Source organism: Chinchilla lanigera, unplaced genomic scaffold (genome assembly GCF_000276665.1).
Source record: "Chinchilla lanigera isolate Chin_1 unplaced genomic scaffold, ChiLan1.0 scaffold00005, whole genome shotgun sequence".
NCBI lineage: Eukaryota > Metazoa > Chordata > Mammalia > Rodentia > Chinchillidae > Chinchilla > Chinchilla lanigera.
In genome coordinates this window covers 22,075,789-22,101,243 of record NW_004955406.1, presented here as the reverse complement: position 1 = coordinate 22,101,243, position 25,455 = coordinate 22,075,789, and the positions used below count along the sequence as shown (strand labels likewise).

Sequence of the window (25,455 nt, the reverse complement as noted above, 5' to 3'; positions counted from 1 at the left end):
CAAAGCAAATCAACAATCTGAAAACTTTCCAAGGGGCAGAGAAAGAGACACAAGAGTGAGACCCAGGTGCCTAAAGCTAGAGAAAGGGCAGACAGGCAGCAGAATGGAGCCAGAGTTGGCACAGATGCCAGGCAAAAGGTCAGTGACAACAGTAATGCCTGGAGGTGTAGGATGAGAGGCAGTAGGTGTCCAGCAGACACGCTCAGTCTTAAACTTGCAGCTGAGAAGATAGTTTAGGCACCTCTTCTGGTACTCTGCCCAACACCTAGAGGTCAGAGCTCCTGTCATAATCCTGAGAGGTGTGGCTGGACCTGAGCTCCTGGTTCTCCCAGGAAACCCAGCAGATGTGACATTATCTCCAGCTGCTTCTCTGGGTCTCGTCCTCTGATGTGAAGTATGGTGGTGTGCCTGAGTTAGCTCAGTTTGGTTTGTTAAAACCATTTGCAAAAGTTTAAGGAATTGTGGGAACCAGAAGCTAAACACAGTTGTTAATAAAAAAAAAAAAATAAGTTATATTAACTCAGTTAAATGAATTGCATTAAAACAAAGTAACGAATAGACTCAATTCCTAATTATTTCATTACAGTTTAATATTCTCTATTCGTGAGCACATCACTCTCCGAAGGCCACAGGAAGGAGCACCTGGCTTCCTGGTGGCTCCCAAAGCAAGCAGGGGAACTTCGCTCCTGCTTCCCCAGAGCTAGGGCATCAGAGCAGTGAGGGGAGTGGAGGTGCGGCTGCCCTGCAGCACCTAGGGCTCTTCTAGGGCCACTCTGCCCCTGCTCAGGGCGGCACCCCTGCTGCAGTGAGGTCAAGGCTGATGCCCCTGCACAGGAGCTGCTGTTGGCCCCGTGCTTCTTTCATGTAGATGACCTCGCTGTGGGGGCACAGCTAGCAGGCCCATCTCGGTTACCATCCTCACCCACAGCGGGTCTGGTGAGCTGGCCACCAATGACTCAGGATGGAGCTGGGCGATGGCTCCCCGAGGCTCTGCCCGGCCGCTGCTGTCAGGATTCAAGGCCGGACTGGTGCAGGCGGCAGCTGCCCTGGTGCGCTGTGGGAGCTGGGATGGGCCACAGGGCTTGGGCTCCACATAGCCAGGATTCCTGGGCGGGGAGTGTAGAGGGAGCGCTAGTCTGGCTCTTGCCCTGGATCAGGGTGACCTGGGGAAAGAGGCGGGGCCCAGCGGAGAGCAAAGCTTGTAATCTTCAAGGCCCTGGGGCCCTGTTTTTTAAAACCCTTTTGCACATTTCACAAGGAGAAGCCACTTCCTTCTACCTCCTTAGCATCTGGGACCCCCATCTCCACGTTCCTAATAGCTGGCCGCACCTCCTAGCCTGCCAGAGCCAGAGTTAGGCGCCGGAAACACTTTAGGTTCACCCAATAAACTGGGGGAAATCACTGCTGCCCTCCAGTGGCCACACACGAGACCTCAATGCCCTGCTAGCGCCACCTGTCTGTGACGAATACATCTGCTCTGGTCCTGCAAGAAAAGGCAGAGACCTCCCTTGCTCTTGAACTTTCTGTGCTTTGGCCTATAAAAGAAACAAAATTAAAACTCCCACATTATACTTGAGTGAGCCTCTGGCTTGAGAATCAGAAACACTAATTGTGAAGGCGCTAAGCAGGGGTTTTCAGCCTTGGCACAACTGACATCTCTGGAGCAAGATAATTCCGTGTCACGAGCGTTGTCCAAAGCATTGTAGGGTGTTTGGCAGCACCCCAGGCCTCTACCCGCTGGATTCCGTGAGCAAACCCCTCCTCTCCCAAGTCCTGATAGCCAAAAATATCTCCAGACATTGCGAAGTGTCTCCAGGAATCTGCAAAATTGCCCCCACTTGAGAACTACTGATGCAGAGAAAGCTGAGGGCCAGCTCGTCCTCTGGGTATGGCCACGTCACTGAATCTTTGGGCAGTCACAGCAACAGAGCCTCGGGCTTTCGAGAGAGGACTGGCCTGAACTGTAGGGGCACTGAGCGGGAAGCGCGCCGTCTGGCTCCTTTCAGCCGTACCAAGCCTGGCCCACCTCCAGAGTGCGGAGTGGGCCTGCGCTCCCCTGCCCGCGGCAGAGGGCGGTGCCTTTGCCTCAGCGGCAAGCTTTCCTCGGGAAGCCTCCGCCGCAGAGCAGACAGGGCTGCCACAGCCCTCCAGATTGCCCAGCAGCTCTCAGGCAACCCGGTGACCTCTGTCCTTAGCTTGTTTGTTGGTCACCACGACTGACAGCCTAATGTGCGCCAATCCCTCCGCCAAGCCCAGGGCGTATAAAGATAGGTTAAGGTTCCTGCACAGAAACAGATCGCTAGCCTGCAGTGTGTTGAAGAGGGAAGAGGATGCCAGAGGTGGGTGAGCTGCCTAGACCCTGGAACAATGAGACTTGGGCGCTGTTGGTCATTGCCTCAGGGTCCATGCTAACAGCTGTCTCAGGAAGCCTGGCTCTGAGCTCAGCATAGGGTTGTGTTATTGTCTCAGACCAGAAGCTCCATAGCCTCAGACCCACCATGGAAGGGCCTGGGCCCCCTGAGTCACATCCTGGGCCAGGACTCTCCCCATGGTGCTCTAAGAATCCCCGGATTCCCTCCCCCACACTGCGCAGCTTCAATAAGCAACAGTTTGCTGCATCTCTCAGATGACAGTGCGCCTCCCTGGGGTCACTCAAAGCGGGTGTAATGAGGGAAGAAAAACAACTGACAGCCAGCAAGTGTGCCAGGGGGCCAGGAAGAGCAGGGAGGGCAGGGAAGGACCTCAGCCTCACTTCTCAGGCCCTGCTGAGGACAGTGGCCTGAGCACTCAGGAGGTGCACTTGGTGCCCCCCACTCTGTTGGGTGACCAGACATATTAGTGTAGCCCCAAAAGGCCCCTGTGCTGGGGAGGTGGCTCCCTTCTGCACTCGGCTCTCCCTGCATGAGTAATTCCCACAGAAGGCCAGGGCGCTCTGACCCTCAGCCAGCGGGGGAGGGAGCAGAGGTGCCTACACCACACCCGCCCTGGGGAGGGGGCCCATCTAGGACTCCGCAGCCCCCTCAGAGCAAGACTTCGTGTCCATCAAGGGAAGAAGGCTGGGAGGCGCGGTGACCGTGTCCCAGGCCTCCGCTTGCTCCCTCTGCTGACTTTGTTCCCCTCCCCAGAGCTGCGGATCTTGCTGCTGTGCGGCAGTGACCTGCTGGAGTCCTTCTGCATCCCAGGGCTCTGGAATGAGGCAGATGTGAGTAGCAAAGCCATGGGGCCCGGCACAGCTGGGGAGGGAAGGATGGGAAGGGGACGCTTGACTTTGGCCTCTGATCTTCCCTCCCCCAGCTGCAGCCTTGCCTCCTCCGTCCTCCCAAAGGGCAATCCATTCACATCCATCGCTGTGGAAGAAAACCCTCACCTACCCCACTGAGCTTTATCTCCTTTTGCATTTCACACTACCCCCCTCGTGCTTGCTCCGGGAAGCCTGGGCGGGGCACTGTGAGTCACAGAATGCCTGGCTCTCAGGGGTGTTTGGGGAGTGTGTTGGGGGGTGGGGAAAAGGAGGGATTAAAAACCTTTGCCCTTTCAAGATGATAGTGTATTTCGTTTTCTTTTGACTCTTTTGAAGAGGTAGTAAAATACCAACCTAAAATACCCTTAACAAGAGGAAAGAGGTCAAGAGGGGCGACCTTAATGGCAAAAGTTCAGTAGGAACCTTCTGGCAATGGAGTGGGGCTACAGGAAATGAGGCAGTTAAGTTTCTATCACTCAGAAGCTCTGGGGACATCTTCAGTTGCCAGACCCAGCTGTGCCGGTCTTAAACTGGCTAATCCACAAAAGTACTCTTCACGCGTGTATTCGTTCTTGTTCTTTCATTAGTTCATCTGACAACCTGAGCTAAGGCTAGCTCCCAACCCCAGACCTGTACAAACTGAAGTACCAGGGCAGCAGTTCCAGACTTCGTGCTTTTTTCATCCACTTGTGTGACCCTGTCAATCACTCAGTTCCTCTGGTCACCAAACAAGGCTAGTTTTGCCCAGGGTACAGTATGACAATCCCTGAGATTATGACTTTTGAAGAAAAAAAGAAAGTTTATTCACAAGGAGGCAAATGTGAGGGGGCAGAAACCCCAAGTATCAAAGAGTTTAGGGATGTGTGCAGGATAAAGAGGAGGGTAGTCTGAGGGTGGAGAGCTGTCAGAGGTAAGGCAAAGCGAAGTGACTGGTCTGTTACGTGTGTGATCACCTTCATGGCTCAGCACAGGCTGTGTGTTTAGAAAATGGCAGCGCTAACGTGCACTGAAGGTGTGGCTTAGGCCTCTGATTTTCAAAAAGTGAAGGGTCAGTAGTTTCATCCGGTTGGAGCCACCCTTAAGTTCCTGGAAAACAGCATGGGCCACCAATACGGTCAAGGCCCATGTGTCAGATCTGTAGCAAAGCTAGTAGGACGGACTGCTTAGCTATGTGACCTCTAAAATAGGCGAGGAAAGCAAGTAATTTAAAGCAAGTGAGGCTAGAAGGTGTATGCAGGCTTTCCTCCCCATCTTCAGTTGTCCTTATAAATCTATAAAATGGTACTATAGCAGTCTGAGATTTTAAAGAAATATACAGTACAATCCTTGCCCTCAAGTATTAGGAGGTGTGGTTATATACATATGGAAGTCTTTTCATCTATGTTTACTTTTGGAAAGACAGAAAGAGGAGAGGCAGGAGAGAAGCAGCCTTCAGGGTCAAACTCAAGATTTCAGTTTTATTCCACCAGAGCTTGTAACAAAATATATTTTCAGCTTCATTTTTTTCCATCTCCCCATCTCTAAAATGGGCACGATAATAAAATCTACCTCATACGGTTTGGGGAAGACTTAAGTGACATTATCTATTTAAAGTGTCTACTTAGTTTAACACCTATTATACAATTACGTGTAACAAATGGTAAAAGAAATTCACAAATACTAAATAGACACATTCAAGGTGAAGGGCATAAATGCTAACATGCTGTAGGATTACCAAGAGGGGAGGGAGAGTTTCAGGGAAGCAGAATATACTGTGTCTCCTTCCATCTTTCCTGGAACGCTTGTCTGCAGGTGAAATTTTAAGCCTTTTGGTTGTGGATTAAGTGACTTAACTTAGCTTTTGTTTCCTCGCTACTTCCCGAGGTCCTGTGAAAGTAAAAAGTGATGTGGATTGAGTTCTGTGCAAGATCACAGTAAAACTCTCAAGAATCCAGGCAAAGCTAGCCAGTTGCCTGGAACCCCTTGCTGTGGGAACGCTGGGAGTCCTGGAGGAATTCAGAGAAATGCAGTCAGCAACTGGAGCTGCATCCTGCTTGCTTGAGCAGGGAATCCCTGGGGCTATTTTACTAAGGAGGACCTGGTAGGAGCTGCCTCTGGGGGGCAGACCCCAGCTTCCTGGAGCTTGAACTTTACACAAGTTGGGACCCTTGCTGCATGGCCAATCCCTCTGAGTCCTTCTAGTCAGATCACCAACTGCAGATCCTCTAACTTCTCTCCAAAGTGACTGCTCTTGGAACCACAATGGAGGATGAGGGAGAAGAGCTCAGGCTTTCTCTAAGGTTGGTTAAAGGAGAAAATCTAAGAAACCAATATCTGTTGATTTACCAGGGATGTGACAATGATGGTAAAGTCCTTACCTATTCAAATGTGTTCCTACCTGACCACTTGGGCAGGCCCTGGTCCTGACCTTCTCACTTTTTTTGACTCTTGGAGGAGATCACAGAATTTCAGTAGCTTATGCAAAGAGAAAAGCGATTCTCCTATCTGATTCCCAACCCCCAGTCTGAAGTGGGTGACTTTGGAGCATGGGTAGAAGCCAAGGATGAGATAACGAGCAGATAACAAGGTGGGGTGACCAGCTAGTTGCAGTTTTCTGGGGACTTACTTGGTTTTAAAACTGAAAGTCCCACAGCTAGGGTTGCAGCTCTTTGGTGGACAGCACTGACTTAGCATGCAGGAGGCCTTGGGTTCAACCCTCAGGAGGAGAAAAACAAGAACCACCCTTGTGACACTCATATCCTTAGAACTCCCTCAGCCTCAGGCCGCCTTGCGTGGCTGGAGACCTAGGACATCCAGCCTGGCTACTATTCTCAGAGGGCACGACAGTTGCTACATCTGCCCTGTGCAAGGCTGAGATGCGGGTACCTGCCAGGACAGCAGCCGACCTTCAAAGCTGGCCCCCAAGGGCTTTGTCCAGCCTGCAGCAGAGCTGCATCGGGCACCCACCAGGCCAACTGCTCATTCCCCTGCCTCACCGGCAGTGAGCAATCTGTGAGGTCTTTAGAATCATTGCATCTGAGGCAGGGGTGGAAAATATCCAAGGAAGTATTTCCTTAACTAATGTGCGTGAAGTTCGGCCTATTAACAGAAGCATGCCAAAAATATCACTTTTAGTTTATTTAAATCAAGTTAAAATTCCGCTCTAAATCCGTATCCGCAAGGACAGTAGAAGTTCTGTCTGAGTCACTGCTGCTGAGCAGACCCAAGAGGACCTTGTATGTTAGTTGACCAAGGTCACCACATCTCCCCAGCCTTTCTAGTCTTTGAGGGTGATGGTACTCTGGTCCTTGTCCACTTGGGGCAGGGGCCGAGTGGCTGAGTCTGGAAGCCTGTGCTGTCCCCGGCCCATAATCTGCAAGATCTGTCTCCTCTGGTGCCCTCCAGGAGGTGACAGAGGGTGGACTTCAACGACTTTGAGCCTCTTCCTGTCTCAGGGAAGTGTGCAGAGCAGCAGAAGCTCCTTTTCCTTCCTTCTGCTCTGCAGGAAGTATTCCTGTTTCCTCAGGATCTTATTAAAATTTCTCCAGTAGATTTAAAGCCACTGACCTCAAAACATTCTGTTTTTGTCCTGTGATTTCCTCTTGTAAAATGTCGCTGTCCGCTAGAAATAGGATTGAGTAGGCAAAGGCGGATGCGGGGAACAGGAAACTAGTTAGGAAATTTGTGAGTTAGTCCCCACTCCTCATTTTGGGGAGCTCGGACGTCATGCCTGAAAAAGAAGCATCCTTCTCCCAAAACCGGCAACATTGGTGAGCCCTGCTTAGGCTACTAGCAAGTGAAATGGCCTGCTTTGGGGATCTGTTTCTACACAAGATTCCCAGGGATGAGATAGAGAAGGCCTGTCTCTGTCCTGGCTTTCATTCATTCATTCTTTCACCCCTTTATCAGAATACATCTGTCAAGCAATAGCCGGTAAGCAGTATCGCTTGACCCACAGACCAGACGCCCAAAGCCCTGCACCTGCCCAGGCCTGGAGACAGGAGTGTGGCCAGGAGAGCACAGGTTCTTCTCCGCAGTCCAAGGCCCTGTCTCCACAGTCCACGCTCCCTTGTCTCCATTGTCTGGGATCCTCAGAGGCAAATAGAGAAGCTGCTTATTTGAACAGATCTTGTGAGAAAAAGGAGACTTCATCCTTCTACAGAGAAATCTTGAAGGGACTGTGAAGCTGCCTTTCCTTCATCCTGACTGGGAACCAACCAAAATGGCCTGTTGAACAGCAGGACTGCGAAGGCCTCTCTGTCAGCCCGCTGAGTCAAGTCTGCTCTTTCTTTTGCCTTGAAGTCCTAAACCAAAGGTTGCCATCTAGAAACCTAATTAACCTACCAACCCTAGCCGACCCAGACACATCCCTTGTGGCATTTCCCATTAGGCACAAAGATCCATAGGCCCACAGTGAATTCTGACCTCTGACCAGTGACACTCCCTTCCCCTTACATTCCAGGGCGAGAAAATTCCATACATATTCATCGCGTTTTTCTCAAGTGAGATACAAAAGAACTGCTGTGTGGCCCGGCAGTTGGCACTTTCATTCTTGATTTCCAGAAAAATCAGGATCTAGACTCTTGGAACAGCCTTTGAGATCAGGACCCGGTTCCCAGTACACCACCCCATTCTCAGCTCTTTCATAGAGAGCGGCTCTCCCCCAAGAAACCGATCCTTTGATGTGCTGCATACTGGCACAAGCAGGAAAGCAGGTATCCAGACATGCATCAGGAACTGTGGGAAGCCGAGACCAAAGGCACTGGCTGAGCCAGGGCCGATTTATGAAGCAGAAAGCTTTTATACTTACTCCTGTGCCTGAGACAAAACCTGCTGTGTAGGGATCTCATGCTGCCAGCTGCTTTGTCTGTCATACGATAATGGAAAGGAGGCAAATTAATTCTGATTTAAGCATTCCTTTCTTCAATCGGTCTTTCAACAGTGCCCATATTAACATAGCATCTACTTGCCCTTCAGACACTTGCAGTCTAAAAATACCTTATTTTTATTATATTATTTCTTTATATAACACAAAATTTAAAAAACATGAAACATTTAAGAGTCTTGAATCCAGCAGTCACTCAGTAACTGCTGGCTGTTATTCATTCATGAATCATAAACTGTCATTAAGCACCTGCCTTGTGGCAGGCCCTGTTCTAGGGCTAGAGTAACAGAGAAAACAAAAGAAAATATTCAACCAGCACTTTACTATCTAGCAGAGGAGACAGAAAATAAATACCTCAATTGTATTTTATGAATTATCTCATTTAACCCCTAGAACACGCCTATGAAGTAGAATCACTATTCTCATTTTAAAGATAGGGAAACTGCCAGGCATAGTGATGCACACCGTAATCCCAGCACTCAGGAGGCTGAGTCAGGAGGATCGTTTTGCATTTTAGGCCAACCTGGGCTACAAAGTGAGCTCAAGGCCAACCTGAACTACATAGCGAGACCTTGCCTCAAAAAGACAAAAAACATTTCAAAATAAAAAAATAAAGATAGGGAAACTGAGGCTTAAGTGGATGATGTGATGATTTGTCCAAGACCATAGAGCTACTGAATGGCAAAGCAGGGTTTCCCACAAGCCCTCAGACCCTTCTTCCAAATGAGCCAGACAAATGAGAGTAAGACTGAAGTCCCGCAAGGCCGGGCACAGGACAAAGCAGCGTGTGAGCTGGGCTTTGAATCACGGGCACGACTGGGTTAAGTGGGTGGAAAAAGCAAAGCTCTTTGAGTAACGGGGAGGATGTTAAAGATGCAGTAGTGGAAGCAAGACTTTTTGAGGAGCAAGTTTTGGTGGATTAAAATAGGGTTTTGTTTATTTGTTTATTTTTGTGGGTGTGGAACTCAGGGCCTTCTGAGAGGCAAGTGTTCCACCACGTCCAGAGCCCTGGGTTTGTCTTTACTGTATTTATTTGAGAAAGCATGGACTTTTGAGGAAGCAGGTAAAATCATTAGGTGTAAGGATTCTGTATTCTCTGCTCTCAGGGATATTTGCCTTTTAAACAAGTAAAGCTCAATATTTAACTCAAAGGAGTGAAATTCCAAAGATGGAACTAGGCGCTAGCGATGGTCCAATGGGGGAACTGTCTTTTTCTTTCTTTCCTTTCTTTTTTTCTCTTTGCACTCCTCAAAGCCCAACATTCCGCAGGCTGGTTCTAATTGGCCGTACCCTACATTTCTCCAGCCAACCGGCCATGGGCTCACTGCTTCTTCTATCCACCGGCTATGGGAAAACCACCAAAGAAAATAAACAGAGGAAGAGCCTGGGGCATGAGCCACTCCAGAAGAAATCCCAGGGCCCCAGGATAAATGGAGCAAAGACAAACATTTGGTTATTCAAGCTCAGATGGTTTTTATCAGACAGTTCAGCTCCAGCCAGGAAGCTGGTGGACTCTCCGTGGCTCAGGGATTAGGCCCCCACACTGATAAGGCTGAATTCACAGGCACAGGGAAAGGACCCTAACTCCCACTGTGTGGGACTCTGGTTGTTCTCGTGTGAAAGATGCTGTTGTTTCAGCAGTTAGGCTTTGGGCCTGAGTCTGGAAACGCAGCCCTCTCACACTCCTTACCTAACTGGCAGGGGAGTAAGGATGATTTCCTCTCGGAAGCCCGGCTGAAGGATCATTTGCCATCCTGGAAATGCATACCTGGAAATGCTAGTTCAACCCTGACTGAACTAACCCCCAACCAGCCTTCCCTCTGGGCAGAATATTGTGGAGAGTTCTCTTCTGAAAGTGATGGAGCAGGTTTCAGAAGCTCCCTACCTATTGGGTTGCTTCTGCTGAAAGCTCTCTAGTTGCATCCTTTCTTAACCCACCCAGGAAGTTATATGATTGTGCCCTCAGGGGGCGATGTAGAGCAATGAATTAAGCACTCAGCCAATGGTAAACCTGAAGAATATATTTTCAAATAGACAAAAAATATTTTTAAACCAAAGGAGGTTCAAGTCACTAAAATATGAGTCTTATCAATGGATCTATCTGCAAGAGGTATGAGGTGATAGAAAGAATCTTTAAGGGGCACCAGAGTGGGCTCCACCGAACTCACTATCTGAGTAGCTTGGACAAGTTATTGAACCTCATTGCGTCTTGGTTTCCTCATCCATGAAATTAGAGCAAAGGCACAGGTCTTGGAAGACAGTTGTTGGAAGACAGTTGCTATGGAGATTAAAAGTGATAATAAATAAAGCTCCAATATTGTGCCCAGCACATGGCAGATACCTTATAAATGCTTCTTCCCTTTCTTACTGATTCCCTCACCCCTGGCTGTCCTCCTGAGGAGAAGACACACAGGTTAGCCCAAGTCAGTGGTGTCTTGTGGCTTGAGAGGAGAGCTGTGTTTGGGGGAGAAAGTCAGGATTCTGACCCTACCAAGGGTCCTATCACTCAGTCCCACCAGGGCAAGTCAGCATATCTTGGATTCTGTTGCTATTGGAGGTGGCTTCTCTGCAAATAAAGTGAAACCCCCCTTCATCATGACCTGGTTCTTGCTTACTCTACCTACCTCTCTGTGCTCCGATCCTAGCTGGGTTCTTCTGTTTGACCAACTTTCTCACCTAAGGGCCTTTACAGCAGCTGTGACCTCACTCAGAATGTTGCCCCCCTTCCCCCCAGTTATCATTATGCCTACCCGCTTCTCATTCAGCTTTAATTTAAAGGCCGTTTTATTTTATATTCAATATCACACTTATCTCTACCTAATATTTAATATATTTATTTGTTTATGATGTTTTCCCACTAGAAGGTAAGCTCTAAGATTATTTTTAAAAACTATGTTTTTCGCCAACACCAGAACAGTACCCACCATGTCACATTCACCACACACATTCAGTGCCAGCTCCCTGAATGACAAAAATGAAAGGGTACAACTTGATTAGAGGGGTGGATCCCAGGAAACAGTTTGCTTCCACAATAAAATGAGGTCCAAACTTCTGCCAGGCATCAGTCACGCATGTGTAACTAACCCTTCATAGCAGTAGATAAACTTGAAAATGATCTTTTGTTTAATGTCACCCACTAGATTAGTGATCTCTCCATGAGATCTACCCAAAGCTATATCTGTCTTTTTAATTTTTTTGAAGCCATATCTATCTTGCTCAACCTTGTATGTCTGGTTCCTGGGAAAGGACCTGACTAAGATCACAGGCCATCTGCCTACTCAGCACATCCCTGAAACCCAGCATGGCAGGTCTTGAAATTCGGGTCCTGGAGGGATGTTGATAACCCTATATTTATTGTAGGAGGTTTGCTCTCTGGCTCATGAATGTTCTTTCTCCCAAGGCCAAGTTGCTTCCTGCCTCAAGATGTCTCATATCCTTCCCTCAGATTCCCCACATTTGGGGAAGTGGGCTCTGCCTCCTCCCACTTCCTTTCTCCTTTTCCACCCCTACCTCGCCTGGGAGCCAGGAGCCTTTGACTAGAAGATGAAAAGATATGATCAAAGTTGTGCCTGTGAGCAGGAAGCTAAAGCAGGATGAATGTTATAGACGCCCACCTCCAGGGCAGAGCACAAGCCAGGATAAACTGAGAAAGTCCTTGAGTGTGGCAGAGAAGGTCGTGCCCTAATCCTGCCCACTGACACTGGGAGTGGAATTTACCAATCAGGATACCTGTGTTATCTTGACTACTCCCCACCCCAAGGACAAGACCTACAGAGAAATCTTCAGGCAGACAGGAGATACTAAAGGCTCATGCTAAAACAAAAACTCAGTCTTAGGGACCTGAGCACCCTTGGCTTCCTGGGATCAGGTACCTGCCTTAACCGCTCCTCAGGGACAGGGGAATGACCTCACTCTTGCTAGAATCCCCAGAGCTGCTGAGGCATTGGTCTTGTAGGTATCTCACTTTGACCTAATCCAAACCAGACCAGCGTTAGAAGCTTGGGCAATTGCCTATGTGATTTAAAGCAACAATTTCCAAAGGCAGGTGTGTATCAGAAAGAGTAGGCATGAGGTCTGGGTAATCTATTTTGTTGGTGGTGGTTTTATTTTATTTTTCACAAATAAGACTTTTTGTCAAGGTAAGTGTGGTGGCACATGCCATCCAGCATGTGGGAATTTGAGACAGAAAGATTGCAGGTTTAAGTCCAGCCTGGGAAATTTAACAACTTAGTGAGATGATATCTCACAAAATGGGCTGGGGAAGTAGTTCAGTGCGAAGCCTCTGGCTTCAATCCCCAGTACTATACACACACGCACACACACACACACTTACACAAGACTTTTCACACTATTAGATTCTGAACCTTAAACAGATGATTGGGCTGCTGGCCGACCCGTCAGCTTATCCAACCTTTCCCTTTATCTCATCCCTGTAGCTTTTCCAGAACTACTGCTCTCCTCCCGCAGCTCCGTGAGTTTGCCTTTTCCAGTTCAAACCTGGGCTTCTGCAGTGCTTTTACTTTCTTAACAAAGACATCATGAAGATGATATTAAGAGATGCACAAGCCTTTTCTTTGCCATTAGTAATGCTGTCTGGAATCAATTTCCTGACTACTTGTTTCAAGTCATTTGTCTGCATCCCTCTGGTCATGATCTCTCATCTTCTTCCGGGTCTGGCAGACTTCTTCCTGGTGCAGAGGACACCAGGCCTTTCCTATCTGACTGCTGCAGTTGCAAATCAAAGCAACACAGAGCAGATGAAACAAATAACCATCGCAGTCTTGCAGCAATGTGAGCTTCAATCATTGCTTGCCGTTTTTACTATGGAGCACACATTTTGTCTGTAGCCAGACCCAGGCTGTGGAAGTTAGGCAGTTTTTGCCGTAAGCACCCTTAGTCATTAGCTTAATTTTTCTAAATGCAGCTTCATCATTCTGCTGCTCAGCAAGGCTCACTTCAGACACACAGCCCTTGAAGAAGCCAGATGCGATTTTGGTTCCTTGAATCCTTGTGACTAGTTTTTTTTTCCAGTCTTTCTTATATTGAACGTAGCTGGGACTTCCAGGTTATACTAATTTTCCTCAGCATGCACTGAGCACTTTCATCTGAGCTCCCCTTTTGCTGTCTCTTATAAAGCACTTGTTCCTGCCAACCACTGTGGTGCTGCTCAGAGATTTTAAAAGGTAGGAAACACAACTCTCATTCTCAATAATTTAGACCTATGGGGCCAGTGCAGAAGGGATGCAAGTGTAAATAGCATGGCAGAGATCTCACTAAAAAGGAGATAGTTAGTGAAAGTGAAAGGCTTTGAGCCAAGGAGCTATGTGTTTTGACTTATTTTTGAGCATTACCAATCTAGATGTTGGAAATAAACTGAAAGAGGCAAGAGAATAACAGGAAAACTCGAACAACCCAAGTGAGAGATGATGGAGGTGAAATTGTGTCCGGTGCTATGAACTCATTTGAAACAGCGTATTTTTTATTCTCTTACAGCTCTGGAAGCCAGATGTATGTAATAGGTTTCACTGGACCAAAACCTAGTGTTAGCAGTGCTCTGCTCCTTTCAAAGGCTCTTGAGAATCTGCGTACTTGACTTCTCTAGATTTGTAGAGCTGCATGTCTCATATTCTTTTACTGATGGCCCCTTCCTCCATCCTCAAGGCCCGCAGTGCAGCATCTTCAAATCACTTTCTGCTCCATCTTTACATCATCTTCATTCCTTTGTGTCAAACTTCCCTCTGCCTTCCTCTTGAAGGCACACTCATTGTTACATCAGGGCCTTCCCAGATCACTAGGATGATCTTAAGATCCTCAGTCACATCTGCAAAGTCTTTTGCCATAAGGGACCGGTCACAAGTTGTAGGGCTTTGGACCTGGGATTCTTTGGAGGTCATTATCCAGCCTACCAGAGGAGCTTCAACTAGGGTAGACATGGGAAATGATGAAAGGCTTACATTTGTTTTGAAGATGGAGTTAATCGTGTTACATGGTGGGCTGAATGTAGGATGTGAGAAGAGAGAAAGAAAGAAACATGCCAAGGCATTTGCTTGGAGCCAGTAAAAGATATGGGGGGAAAAAAAAGACTATGGGGAAAAGCACTTTTTGGGGGGAAGGATGTTTGTCTGTCTATGTTAGGAGGTCCAGAGTCTCATAAATATATTAAGTTTGAGATGAGTAAAGTTTGAGATGTCTTAAACATTTTAAGAAGGCAGCTAGTGTATGAGTTCAGGAAATGTCTATGCTAGAAATATTGATTAGAGAGCCATTAGTGTATCTTTAAAGTTTTGAAATGGAATGAAATCATTAGAGGTGTGAATGTAAACAGAAAGGAGATCCAAGGATTGAGGTCTAGTGGAGTTCAGTGATTCACGGTCAGACAGAAAAGGAGGAATCAGCAGAGCGAGACCGAAAAGAAGAGCACAGAGGTAGAGGACGAACAGAAGAGGCTGCCAACGGGAGCCTTGGTGAAGAGAGAGAGAAGCGGGGTGGGGTGGAGAGCTAAGCTACTGCAGAACTGGAGTAACAATGGGACCGAGGACACACTTCACCACCGCTACACCTGGTGCCTCTCCCCACCCTCACGTCCTCCAGCATGAAAATGAAGCCACTGCCCTGGTGTCTGGGCAGAGTTAGGGAGGCCGTTCTGTCTCTGGCCCGAAGCATTGCAGAGATGCTGCTGAAGCTATGGCTCTTGTCTCCAGGCCTCTGTCTCCCTCACCCGATTGGTGATTCCCAGGGACAAGTCTGTCACCTGTGTGGGGAAAAGAGAAATATCTCGGGCAGCAAAGTCTCTGTCTGCCTGCTGATTGGCTCAGTGGAGAGCAGGTGCTGAGTGGAGAGCAGTAACTGCACAGATGTCACCCAAGGGCAACGCCCCCATGAGGGCTGACTGCTGCTCTGAGCCATCTACAGTGCGAACACTCGCATTAAATAGCCTCCTTATTACATGCATCCTATGCAAAACATCCATCATGCTTTCAGAATGGGCTGGAAGGCTGATCCTACACTATGCAGCCTATGCCGAACTATCTCAAAATATCTGCATAGCCAGGCAGTTTAGGAATCTTCATGTACACTTGCTTAAATGAATTCTGTTTTTCTCCCCTTCCTCCCTTGCTCCCCTCCTTCCTTCTCTTTTCTACCTCTTTCTCCACCATTCCAGTTTCTTCAGTTTTAATTCACAGCGCTGGCTCTCAAACTTGGTTGCATGTTAGAATTGTTCGAAGAATTTTTGAAAACACTGATGTCTGGGTCCCATTCTGAAAGATTCTGGTTTAACTGACCTTGGACATGAGCTGGGTTTGGGAACTGCTTTTTAAAAGCTCCTCAGCTAATGTGTAGACACGTTTGGGGATCAGTTACTGAGTAACTACTCACATGGCTCCGCTTTTATTACACATGACACTGTGGTCCACAATGATGGCCTGAACTTCTTGCCTGTAACTTCCATGGTTTCATACCTGCCATAAGACTTGGAACCGCTACATTCTCCTTTGCAAAGCCTTTCAGTAACCATGCTTCTTATCTCTGAATGCACCAGAAAAAATGATGCGAGCAAGGCTTGGGAGGAGGAGGAAGAGATGGAATGGTGAATACTGAGTAGTGGAGCCCTGTGCAATATTAAAAGCTATGGCAAGATGCTCCTACTACCTGCCTCGTCCTTCCCTACCATTCTTAGTCTATAGAACAAAGGACCTGGTGCCAATTTACCTGGCTTGTGCACCTCCAACAGATGCAGTGCGTTGCGGAGTACTCTGTATTTTCCAAATGGCATGATGCAATGGGGACTCTAAGGTTATACACCAGGCTTTTAATTTCTCTCCACAACTTCCTCCTAGAGCACTCAAGACCTCATTTCAGCAACTGAAGTTCCAGTTCATTTCTATGTTTAGCTGTAAGCAACAAGAAAAGCTGAGTAAAAATGAATGGAAATATTGGAAATAGCCAAGGATTCTCTCTCTCTCTCTCTCTCTCTCTCACACACACACACACACACACACACACACACACACACACGGTAAGTCAGGCTTAGAAATAAGATTCTATTGCTATGGATACCTTCTAGTAGAGAGTGACCCACTGTGCTCCATGCTGTCTGGTTTTGTGGCACTTGTTTGGAGAACTGCGGGGGGAAATCTAGGCTCCTTGCTCACAAAGCAGACTTTGCTCAGTGAGCTGCACTACTTAGAAGCAAGCTATTGCGTCTTCTTTTCCTCCATCTGAGATCCAGAATTGGAACGATCTAAACAGAAACATGTTCCGGCTAGATCCAAGTCTATCAAGTGCCAACATTTCTAGGCTCCTTGGAAATCAAAATTGGCCCGAGTTTCCAGAAAGCAATTTGGTAATATGTCTTAAGAGTTTGAAATATGTTCATATCATATCCTTTCACCCAGTTATTTTACATTTTATACTAAGGAAATAACCAGAGATGTGACAAAAGATTTATGTATAATGATCTTCATCAAAGTGTTTGTGCATAATTGCTAAAAATCAGAAGGAACTCTATGCTTTCTACAATATAAGACTGGTTCACTGTGCTATGGAATGAATATACTATGCTACAGCAGACTGTAAAATGCATAGGTTGTTAAAACTTTTGTTTTTAAATGATTTTTATGATATGAGCAAATGCACATAATATAATGCTACATGAAAAAGTGCAGGTAAAAGGTTATTACTTTTGTACTTTAATCTTGTCATGGATACATAGACCTACAAGTAGAGAGGAAGAGTCTGGTCAGAAATATGCTAAAATGTCAACAATGGTTACCTGGGTGGTGTGGTTGTGGTTAATTTTCTCCCAGATTTTCCAAGCTCATATTCTATGTATTATCAGGAAAATATAGTAATTTTTTTTTTTTTTCAAAGAACAGGACATGTTATTTCTCATTGAGGCACCAAGCCCCTACTTGGCCCCCTACTATGGGACACTCTCAGGAGTAATCTCAATAATAGTCACCACCATTCTGTCACTACCTGTGCACAATGATAATTCCAAACCCTGCTGTGCTCATGGCTGCCTTTGAGTCCCACACTAGCATTCGTGTGGATGAGCCTGGGGAGCATGTCAGTCCTCTCGTGAGTCCCGCAGAAGACTGAGGCACGTTTGGGGAAGAATGGTATCTGCTTTACCTATGAGCGTGTCTGCTGGGTAGGACTATGTGTCAGCCATGTTACTCTGCAGCCTTGTGAACTTAATCGCAGTCTTAGGAATCAAAGAGGACATGCCCAGACATGCACAAGTGCATTTGTTCAGTTAGTCTAGTAGTACTTATTCAGCATCTTCTGTGTGCCAGGTGAGGTTCTCACTCATTCTACTAACACTCTTAGTGCTTGTTTCTTAAAGTTGCTGACTGCTGGAGCTGAAAAGGCAAGTTAAGAACTAAAGGTTGGAGTTCCACATGGAAGAACGGAATTAGGGTTCTGGGTTTTACCAAAATGCTCTCTCTCTCTTTCTTCAGATGGAGGTGATCGTTGGGGACTTTGGGATTGTGGTGGTGCCCCGGGATGCAGCTGACACAGACAGAATCATGAATCACTCCTCAATACTCCGCAAATACAAAGTGAGTCTTGCGTCTATCTCTCTGCTTGTGTATCTGTGTGGTGGCTCTTCTCTGAGAGTCCTGGGAGGGCTGGAGGAGTGAGAGAGCAAAAGGAATTCAATGAGAGGGGCTCGCAGCCTACTTTCTCTGCTCTGTTTCCAGAACAACATCATGGTGGTGAAGGATGACATCAACCATCCCATGTCTGTTGTCAGTTCAACCAAGAGCAGGTACGTCTGACAAATGACCAGAGACACTGGTCACACTGGCTTACCAGTTTCCATGTAGCTGTCCTTAGCCAAAGGTTTAGAGGACACATCAAGAGGACTCTTGCTGGGGGGCTGGGGATTTAGCTCAGCGTCAAAAGCGCCTGCCTGGCAAGCGCAAGGTCGTGAGTTCGGTTCCCGGTTCTGGAGAAAAAACCAAAACCAAAAAAAAAAAAAAAAGGTTGTAAGAGGACTCTTGCTGACCCAGTATTCAGCCTCCTGTTTGGCTTCATTTATTTGTTCTCAACCACTTACCTTTAAAAGAGAAAATAATATATTAGCTAATCTTAGCTAGTTTGAGGGGAAAGAAGATGTTTTTAGTTGTGAGTTTTTAGTTTGAGATTCTACAAGATAGTGTATTAATAAGGATATAGACCAAGCTGCCATAACAAAAAGATCTCAATATACAGAGTTTTTATAAGGTATATGATTAGTTCCTTATTACCAAAGTCCAAAGGACATGAATCTCTGGTCTCTTCAATATGAAGCTTCCATCTCTGACCCCACAGAGGCTGCCATGACTGTTCTTCTTGGCCAGTGGGAAGGTAAAGCCTGAGGCAAGAAGCTTTGTCTTTAAGGTTGCTGTATCACCTCTCTTTGCATCCCACTGGCTCCGGGATGAAGGAAGGCTGGGAAAAAGCATTTATTGCTTGGCAACCATCTGTCCAGATAAAAGAGGAGGCTGTATTACTAAACGAAAGAAAGAGAAGATGATTACCAGGAGCCAGTTAACAACCACAAACCCCAAGTGAAAATATCCAGTGGCATGGTGAGTTATATAGGATACGGACGTTTGGAAATACAAAACTGAGGGCCGTGAATGTATTATTCCCAGCATGGATGAGCTCACAGAGAGTGCTAAGAAGAAAAGAAGAAAAAGCATCCATAAAGAACACTGCAAACATATTGGCCTTTTAAGAAGACTAAGGAGCAGTCACAACCTCCCAGCAATGATGGCTCAGGAACTAAGGCAGAAGCGGGTCCAAAAATGGAGAGCATTGTCATCTGTGTCGCATATCAGAGAAAACAAGTGAACTCATGACTTAAAAAAAGAGTGTATTGGACTTTGTCCCTGAAAGACAATTATGTAGACACTTATAAAAGTGGAAGCAACTGGGAGGGAAGGGCAGAAGCTCAAGGACAAAGGAAAATGAGTAGACAGGGAGGGGAAGATCGTGATTCCAAACACAGCAGCACATTAGATGCACCCTGTTACACACCAGTACAAATTCCTGTGTCCCATTCAGCTTCACTGAATCAGACTTTTCTTGGGTTGGGCTTAGGAATCTGCTGCCTAGATGAGTCTGGTGAAGTTGTGATTGGCATTTGGGAACCACCTAGATACGCTTATGAAGTGTTTTATGTGCAAGGTGACCCTTGGGACCTACTTTGTAAGGTCAGGACAGTGTACGTGTTGAAAGTGAGCCAGTCTCCAGGGTGATCTCACAGAGCAGAGCTCAGCTGCCTTTTAGAATCTTGATACCTGGAGAAGTATATGAATTTTCACAAATAGATCCTTAGAATCTAACATTCCCAAGACTCATATAAGCAGAAGTAGCCAGGAACACACTGAAGAAAAATTGTGGAGAAACTAAAGTTTATCACTGGAGTCCTTCATACCTGTCAGAGTCTTCCCTCCATGGACTCCCAACCAAGGGCTCCTATAGGAAAGAAAAGATGTGGTCAGTCATAGGAACCCCCTGGGAGATTGACTTTTGTGACATCAGCTTACAGAGAAACACAAGAGATGAATAAGTGTATCTTAAATATACACATAGAAAAGTTTATTTTTTAAAAAATAGGTAATACATTAAAATGCCTGCTGTGTCTTTGCAACATTCTAAGTGCTTTGCACAATGGCTCTTTTAACCCTCTTAATAGCTGAGTGGAATTGGCTTAAAGATTATCTTCATTTTAGAGAGGAGAAAGCTAAAGAACAGTGGGTCTTAAATAACTCGCCCAAAGTCTCTCAGCTAGAAGTGACAGAGTCAGGATGTCACTGGCTGGGGGAAGGTATGCAGAAGCAAGAGGGCATTTCCTAATATCGATACTGTTTGCTCAATCTAAGCAAAGGCTGGTGATGGGATGTTGAGGAGACACCTGTGAATGTTTCTCCTGAAAGACAGAGCACAGGCCAGTACTACGGTCTTGCTTCAGTCTCAGGCATGGCTATCTCTCTGATTGACATCTTTTCTCATGCAGGCTGGCCCTGCAGCATGGGGATGGCCACGTCGTGGATTACCTGTCCCAACCAGTCATTGACTACATCCTCAAGAGCCAGCTGTACATCAACGCCTCTGGCTAGCAGCCGCTCAGCTCTCTGCTCCACTCTCCCCTCGTCCTCTGACAACACACTGGCCCCTCCAATCTCTGTCCATTCCCCCAGTCTCTCTCCTGCCTCTCTGTTCCTCCAACTCCTCATCTTGACTGTTCTCTCTACTGCTGACTTAACCCCCCACAGTGTGGGGGACCTGCAAAGAAACATGGCACTCCCTATTCCACAGTCATCTTTGGACAAACTTTCCTCTAGTCTCTGGGTTGGGGGTGGGAGAGGGAATGGGGTGGGAGTTGGGGGAAGTGCAGTCCTTGGAGATGTACTGATATTCATTTCCCAGCATGCTCTAGAGAGGCGGCTCTGGTGCCCATCCTCCCAGCATGCTCTGTGGAGGCGGCTCTAGCTCTCGCCTTCCCAGCATGCCCTTTACCACAAAGGGCTACTTTTCTTTTTTTCTTTTTATTTATTTATTGTTTTGTTCGCTTCTTGTAGAATTTAGATGAAATCAGTGTCTATGATTCTTTACGTTTTTAGTAGTCCTAATGCACTCCTGTGATATGACTTCCCTTCCGATAGGGCACTATAGCCAGCCTCAGCACTCAGGAAGTGCATGAGGGCCATGCACAGCAGGGAAAGCTGAGTCACCTCCAGTTCTCCCACACAAACCTACACACACACACACACACACACACAGCAGCAGCAGCAACAGCAGCAACAACAACAACAACAACAACCTTTAGTCAGGAGTCAGATTTCCAGATTCCAAAACCTGCAAATGAATGCTGGAATAGTAAGGATTCTTAAAATTTGAGTTCATTCCTTTAGTTTCAGAAGACCAGTTTTCTGATGCCTTGGAGCTATAATTACACAGAGCTAGTCTGTACTCAGTCAGTACATTGATCTACATGGGCTGTGGCCAATTGTCACCGTGTGAGTTTCAAATGTCAACCCAAGAACCTCAGTCTTTGGATACCATGCTTAGACATGTGCCTGCGCCTGAGAAGAATCACACAGGCAAGGCCAAATCCTGATAACCCAGTTTTTTTGTTTAAAAACATGCTAGGAATTCACTCAACCCTCAAGATCTTTGCTAATTAGAATTATTTATTGCCCATTTGGCTGGGAACTGTCTCTGTTATGATGGAAATTCAAGATGATCTAGGAGAAATTTGTTTCCCTGAAGAGAACTGATGATTCTCAGACACTCCCGCTGATGTTCCCTAGGTCATGCTGAGGTCTATTCTTTCTTGAGAAACAGTGTGTGGGCCTTCTGGCCTGGTCACATCTCCCGCACAGCCCAGCAACTGCAGGCGCAGCCCAAGGAGACCCGCCTGACTCAGGAATGGGTTCAGGATAGAGAGATTGTGAAGCCATCAGGAGCAACTAAGCTATTTCCATCCACTTCTCCTTGATTCCTTCCTTTCTGTCTGGCCCTGGAAAAACTTTTGATAGATTGTGTTCTGGTTGTTAAGCCCTCCCTCCTGTCCTTCTTAAGAAGCTAAAAGGAAAGTACTCTCATGCTTTCTATCTCTCATCCAGTCTCTGGCTATCGGGTTTCCAGTTGTCCTCGAGGAATAGTCCCCAAGTATTATATTTTTGTCCAAATCTGTATGAACTGTGGCCCAGGTAGAACCTGAAACCAGGGACAACATTATGGCCACTCATTTCACCTTTTCAGCATTTTTCATTTGTCTCCAGGAAAAGGAAGTGAATTCAACAGAAGAACATGGTAGAGGAGCATCCTAAAGGGTGTTGTGTCTCTTGGATTATAAAAATAATCTTCAGAGAAAGGAAGGAAAATCCTATTTTGGGGCCTCGGGGTTTGGCTAGGAATCATGGAATAATGAACTGGAAAAAAAAAAAATCTTTGGAGCTCAGTTGCTCCAACATTCGCCTTTAAAGGCGAGGGAGCAGAAATCCATGGAATTAAATTGCTGATCCCAGGCCATACATCAAGTGCAGAGCTTGGTGAGAGGGTATCGTTTCTCTGGAACAGAAAAAGACAGGAGCTGCATTTTCTAGAGGAAAAAAAAGATGTTTTTAGAGTTTATGGACAAAGTTTATGAGATTCTGCATGAGCAGACCTGAGAAAGACTATAGATTTCTTTTGTCCCTTTGGTCTACTCTTCCTCTGCTGGATGTTGGTCAAGCCCCATTTAGTCCACAGACCCCAGAGGACCTGAGCTGGCTCTGCACCATCAGCGTGGGGAGGGAAGGAATGTGGAAGCTAGGAGGGAGAGTGGGATGAGGGAAGGAGAAGAACAGACTCAAGAGAAGTCGATTTTTAGGAATGAACGGGACAGATTATATGTTGGTATATCACAGGGATTGTGTTAAAAACAGCTTTCCTTTAATGACAGGAAAGTGAATTCCCTTTTAGGTGAAACTCCCATTCCCCACTGTCCTCCATTCTGCCTTTGCTGGAAGAAAGTCAGAGTACCTTTCAGAGTCAAGGGCAAGACATGGACTGTGACCTGGACATAGTGCCAGAAAAATGGCTCAGAGTTTTAAGGTGTGCCCTAGGTGCCAACAGGATAGCCTCTAGGCATGACTTCCCTCTGGGGTCCTGCTGCTTTGGTCCAAGGCCAAACTGAGAGCGGCACAGCTGAGAGAGGGTGAGAAAACATGAGCTGGAATGATCCTGTCAAGAGAAGTCTGGAACCTCATTTCCTGCAACCAATAGAAAAAGGTCTTTTCCATTTTTCTGAAAGTGGCTGATGTAAGAACAGCCAGAAGGAAAGCTCTTTGTGTTAGTGATGCTCTCCTCCAGGAATGGTCCTCAGGGTGCTCTGTGCTGCTAGCAGGTACCTCAGTCACACACACCCCAACCCTAGGTAGCCTCTCGGCCTTCTAACTTTCATTTTCCTTGAATGTCCGTGGGATCAGGGAAGAAAGTCTCTTACTGAAGTGCCTGAAACTAGAGCTAGAGCTTCTTAAGACTCGGATCTTCCTATCTCGGCTTGGCTAGCGTTTCCCCAACAAGCTCTAGTCTCAAGCTCCAACTTCTCAGAAAGAATTAAAGAACTTGCTGTTCAAATTAAGCTGAAAGTAAGACTCAGTAGTCAAACTACAGCAAAAGGCAGAGAATCACAGGGAGAAATTTGTACTACCACCCCAGTGTACTCTCCCCAAACTGATACACACGCACACACACACTTTTCGGGGACTAAGGAGAGAAGCATATTATTATGTATATTTTATTCATCAAAAGAGTGATGCAAAACTAAAACCATAGAGTATGAAAAGCTCAGGATCTCTCCCAAGGATACAGTAGGGGAGTCAACAGGTGAGATGGGAAGGATGGAAACAGGGACTGATTTTGTAGCTCAGATACTTAGGACACCTTAGAAGTAGCATCTTGGTGATGATGACCATGCTCTGCCAAATTCATCCAGTCTGCACCTTCCTGTAGCTGCCCGGTAAACTCAACTCTTCATGTGTAATGTAAAGTTGAAGTGTCCTATAATCTGTTCCAGTTAGTTAGAAATGAGTTACAGCTCTTTCCCTCCACCTTCAGTCGAGTCCCTGGGCCTAGAGCTCAACTTGAGCTTCTTGGCCCCTCGGGTTGGCATAGGAAGGGGGAAACTTTTTTGGAATCTTTTTTTTTTTTTGTCACATAACCTGCCATTTTAAGAGTAAAATTTGTGTTATGGAAATCAATTCATGAATAAAAACTACATTCAAGTTGCAATACCATTTCACAGTGAAATACTTTGAGTAAAATTTTGTTGCTAGGATAGTCATGGACAAGAGTTTTATCAGCAAAATGTTTCAATTATGTTAATAAAGAAGACAACGCTACTAGAGTCTTGTGTCTCTGATCCTTCTCTGTGGGTTCCTCTAGAAGTAATCACTTTTTCTCTTCATTTTACTTAACAGGAAACAATTAGTGTAAAAAGGTACCTAGAATAGGAGATTTCCTGCCTGGTGCAGTGGATGCCACATGTGTAATATAAAAATACATACAACCATACCCAAGGACTACCGTATGTTTTTTGGTTTTTTGTGGTACTGGGGATCAAACTCACAACCTTGCGCTTGCCAGTCAGGTGCTTATGCCACTGAGCTATATCCCCGGCCCCTTCCAAGGACTACAAAGGGAAAAATAATTAGCAAATTTTTAAGTGGTACCTAAGTTTTTTCAGTTTATAAATATTAATTCTTAGGTCCAGACTAGCCCACACCATCTGGTCTTGGTTAACTTTGGGTATTTACTGAAATTAATGCTTTATTAAATAAAATTATATTTGCTAAAATTAACAACTGATATAACTTTTTGGTATGGAAGATCTTAACTGAGAAAGGAATTGTTAAATTCACAATTTGTTTTGCAATGTAAATGAAATGAACAAAAATTAATGATGTGTTAATTGTTCAATCCTGCTGTGATAATTAGTTCTTATTTTATCTTTAGTTATAACCTACATCTTGCATTGGTTTAGGTCTAGACTGTGATTGTCATTAGCTAATCATTAGTCAGGATTTAGAAAATGAAGTAGCATTTGCCTATTAGGTCAGCCTATTAAAAAATAAGATAGTTGTAGGGTTAGATGCTTGTTTATTAGAACAGGTTTGGGGTTTTTATTTTGGTTCTTAATTATTTTGGTTCTTAAGATTCTTAGGATTTTTTTTCCTTAAAATTAAATGAGCCAGCTTTGTGTTGATCCTTGTAGGTTTTGTGGTACATCATAATAATGTTTAATATAGCTTGTAAATTTATCACTTGAGTTTGTATTGCTATTTTGTTCACCAAGCTAAACACTGCTTTTTCCTGTCCCAAGAGTGGGTAATAAGGAAAATATGTTTAAAATTGAATATAAACACTGGCTTAACTTGCTAACTTATACTAACATAAAAATGTACACACTAAATATGAATTAATATTCACAGTCACCCACATTTCTTTTCTTATGGTCCATGAATAAGTTTCAGATCTTGGGATTTCCTAAGTTCCATGTGGCCAATAGTATGAAGTAGAAAAATTCTAATCTCTGTTTTCCAAGTGGGAAAATCAAACTACAGCAAGAATCCGTAACATTCCCATGACCATACAAAACATTGAAAGAAGACATAATAAACATATTCCTGGTCCTTGAGACTTGTCCCAAACACTGGACAGTACTTAGTACCTTACTCTTTTTTCTAGCTTCCAAAGAATACAAAAGAAACCACATCCTGAGGTAAAATGAGAAATACAGCTGCTAAAAAGTTATAGTCTATGGGAAGTTTCATTTCTACCCCTCTCTCACCTACTGTGATTCAAA

The 25,455-nt window shown here is 45.7% G+C and overlaps 1 protein-coding gene across 7 annotated transcripts in view; it reads left to right on the top strand.

Moving 5' to 3' along the window:
• Positions 1 to 23,997, top strand: part of Nmnat2 (nicotinamide nucleotide adenylyltransferase 2) — a 197,422-nt gene extending 173,425 nt beyond the window's left edge. For all 7 annotated transcript variants that reach the window (XM_005375034.2, XM_005375035.2, XM_005375033.2 and 4 more), the window contains 4 exons: positions 3,126 to 3,202; positions 17,570 to 17,671; positions 17,813 to 17,880; positions 20,119 to 23,997. In XM_005375034.2, coding sequence (XP_005375091.1) covers positions 3,126 to 3,202; positions 17,570 to 17,671; positions 17,813 to 17,880; positions 20,119 to 20,221 — 350 coding nt within the window. In that variant the 3' untranslated portion in view covers positions 20,222 to 23,997. The remainder of the gene's footprint in view (positions 1 to 3,125; positions 3,203 to 17,569; positions 17,672 to 17,812; positions 17,881 to 20,118) is intronic.
• The last annotated feature ends 1,458 nt before the right edge of the window (positions 23,998 to 25,455 follow it).